This window comes from Vicia villosa, unplaced genomic scaffold (genome assembly GCF_029867415.1).
Source record: "Vicia villosa cultivar HV-30 ecotype Madison, WI unplaced genomic scaffold, Vvil1.0 ctg.004388F_1_1, whole genome shotgun sequence".
NCBI classification, from domain to species: Eukaryota; Viridiplantae; Streptophyta; class Magnoliopsida; order Fabales; family Fabaceae; genus Vicia; species Vicia villosa.
In genome coordinates this window covers 156,136-159,442 of record NW_026706428.1, presented here as the reverse complement: position 1 = coordinate 159,442, position 3,307 = coordinate 156,136, and the positions used below count along the sequence as shown (strand labels likewise).

At 29.1% G+C, this 3,307-nt stretch overlaps 1 protein-coding gene across 1 annotated transcript; it reads left to right on the top strand.

Annotated features, from left to right (window-relative positions):
- The first annotated feature begins 812 nt into the window (after window positions 1-812).
- On the top strand, window positions 813-2,976 carry LOC131642039 (ubiquitin carboxyl-terminal hydrolase 20-like). The gene is made up of 7 exons (XM_058912332.1): window positions 813-929; window positions 1,160-1,268; window positions 1,355-1,462; window positions 1,601-1,737; window positions 1,819-2,145; window positions 2,268-2,390; window positions 2,497-2,976. Exons 1-7 carry the CDS (start codon window positions 813-815, stop codon window positions 2,974-2,976), a joined length of 1,401 nt encoding a protein of 466 aa, XP_058768315.1.
- Window positions 2,977-3,307: the final 331 nt, after the last annotated feature.

Here is a 3,307-nt window from a genome sequence, read left to right as displayed (position 1 = left end):
AAGTTAAGTTTTTCTTTAATTTGATAGTAAGTCTTATTAATAAATAATAATAATAATAATAATTAATTAATAATAATAATAATAATAATAATTAATAATAATAATAATAATAATAATAATTAATAATAATAATAATAATAATTAATAATTAATAATAATAATAATAATAATAATTAATAATAATAATTAATAATAATAATAATAATAATAATAATAATTAATAATAATAATTAATAATAATAATAATAATAATAATAATAATAATAATTAATAATAATAATATTAATAATTATTAATAATAATAATAGTAATAATAATTAATAATAATAATAATAATAATAATTAATAATTAATAATAATAATAATTAATAATAATTAATAATAATAATAGTAATAATAATTAATAATTAATAATAATAATAATTAATAATAATAATAATAATAATTAATAATAATAATAATAATAATAATAATAATAATAATAATAATAATAATAATAATAATAATAATAATAATAATAATAATAATAATAATAATAATATGCCAGAAAGGGAAATAAAAAAATAATATAGGCTAGAAAGGGAAATAAAAAGCTGCTACTGACTTGAGGAACATTTTCAAACGACAAAAATCGATGCTGACATAGACAACAACAGAAAACTAACTATTAGTACATAAGTTCAACTTCCTAGTCATAATTCAGTTACATACTTTTTTCCTTCAAGAATCGACTGTTCGCTTTTAACTGTGTTCTTGATTCTTGAACCCTTGAACTGACGCTACCAACCATCACCATCACCATCACCATCACCATGGGAGCTACACGTGCAACCGGAAAGGGAAAAAGAAAGAGAAAATCTGGTCCCATTTCCAAAAATGATGCTCATCGTCCCACCAACTTTCTTGGAACCATGCAAGCCATCCCCCATGTAAGTTTCCATTATCAATCCAATGCATTAACAATTTCCATTATCACACCTTGGATCATGCTTCAGTAGCAACAATGCTTTTCAAAACCATTTCCATGATTTACATTATGTTGTCTTATCAACTGTTGTAGAACACACACTGCCACAACAATATTTCTTTTTCAAAACCCTTATGGATTAAGTGCTAATTTTGATCTATTTCTTTTTTATTTTCCTTGTAATTGTTTAAGGGACCTGGCATTGCAAACCTAGGTAATAGTTGTTTCATGGCAGCAGCATTGCAGTGCCTTTTTCACACCGCGCCTCTCTTAAGAGCAGTACGGAATTATCACTGTCCATGTAAGAAAGTGGCCTTTCTTTATTTATCTTTTGGTTTACCTTTAGTATTTGAAATACTTTATTAACGTATGACATTGGTTTTTCAGGCAAAAGTTGCTGGATTTGTACTTTTAAAAATTACATCGATAAAGCCATCAACCCTGCTTCGAAACCAAAACCTTTCTACCCATATGATTTTTATGAGAAACTGAAAGGTAAGGCATTTCTGCAATTTATACTTTGTAAAACTTTACAGCTTTGCCTTTCTACACCATAATTATGGCCTATGTCTAGTTGATTCAGGGAGTCTACTATGCGACTTTGTTACTTAATTTTCTTAATTTTTAATGCAGATTTCTCATTTCCACCCAGAACTCAACAAGATAGTCATGATTTCATGACACAGTTTTTAGGTAAACTTGGCAAAGTTACAACAACTGAAGGAAAATATGTTGTAGCTAACGAGTTTGGTGGCACGTTAATTAACCAAGTACGAGTTTATCTTCGGTTTTTTTCATTTAAAATTATTTACAGAATTTAATGGTCTTATACCTTATATATTTTATTTCAGATAACATGTCTGGTTTGTGGTTTGATTTCTGGAGATCCCGAGAAAATGTTACATATTGCTCTGCCATTGGTTAATTCGCATTCCATTGAAGAATCGTTCAACATATTCACTCAAACTGAATATCTTGACTCAAAGTCATTATGCGAATTCTGCCAAGAGCAAAGGTATAAGACAAAAAGCTATATAATAGGTCGAACTCCCAATATTTTGGTACTTCAGTTATTAAGGTACCAATACGAGAAACAGACGAATGGGATGGTGAAACTAACTCACCCAGTGGAGTACTCAAGTACAATTGACATATCTAAGTTTACCAGACAAGCTAATGTGAGTTGAATGTCGCTTCAATTAAAATACTAACACCTTATAGATCAAAATATGCAACTACATTGACTACCAAAATGCTTTTTATGTGATCGCTTCACTTATATTTACTTTTTTTTTTACAGGTCAAATGTGAATATGAAATGTACGCCATGATTGTGCACGAGGGGAGTCACTTGAACAGCGGACACTATATCGCTTACGTCCGCTGTTCGAAGGAAAAATGGTTCTGTTTTAACGATTCTGAGGTGAGTAAAGTTTCTAGCCTAGCTTTATATATATATATATATATATATATATATATATATATATATATTGATTTTCCTTTACAACTAAACTATCATTACTCTTTAGGTCTCTGCTATATCAGAACAAGAAGTTCTGAGTAAACAGCCGTATGTCATCTTTTATGCAAAAGAATCTGTAGCATTGTTCTCTGAACTGATGAAACCAGAGCCAGAAGTAATTGATCTCGACTCGAAAAGTGAAGATCAAGCTTTATTAGCTGACCTTAAGAAACTCAAACCGAAACAGAAATCAAAAATAATTGATCTTGACAGGATAATTGGCTCGGAAAGGAAAGATCAAGACCTTATCAAACCGAAACCAGAGCCAGAAGTAATTGATCTCGACTCGAAAAGTGAAGATCAAGCTTTATTAGCTGACCTTAAGAAACTCAAACCGAGACAGAAATCAAAAATAATTGATCTTGACAGGATAATTGGCTCGGAAAGGAAAGATCAAGACCTTATCAAACCGAAACCAGAAATCATTGATGTCGATACAGTGGACTCAGAAAGGAAAGATCAAGTTGAAGTGATTGAGCTGGATTAAGATGATTCAGACTGCATATTAATATCAAAGCAAATGATTCTTTTTTTTACTATTTCTGTTTTCCATGTTTACTCTCCATTGAGATATACTTGTACATTCTAATGAACTATGCTTGATGTACTGAGAATAGATAGTACTTTGTGTATACCAGTTGATTCATTACATTACATGACATACTCAAACTGAACCATATATACCAGTTGATTCAACATTTGTTCCTTTTCATTTAAATTTGGTATTTCAATTTGAATTGTGATTGAAAATAATGATGTGAAACCATATACCATTTTGTTGACATGCAGTGTTGACATAATTAAATGGTAAGAGCAAC

What these genes read in the sequence shown, in the direction of transcription:
- LOC131642039 (XM_058912332.1), top strand. Translation starts at nt 813, where the DNA reads ATGGGAGCTACACGTGCAACCGGAAAGGGAAAAAGAAAGAGAAAATCT. An exon ending in ACGGAATTATCACTGTCCAT is followed by an intron (nt 1,269 to 1,354) that starts GTAAGAAAGTGG and finishes TTGGTTTTTCAG; the next exon opens with GCAAAAGTTGCTGGATTTGT. An exon ending in TCTGTTTTAACGATTCTGAG is followed by an intron (nt 2,391 to 2,496) that starts GTGAGTAAAGTT and finishes ATTACTCTTTAG; the next exon opens with GTCTCTGCTATATCAGAACA.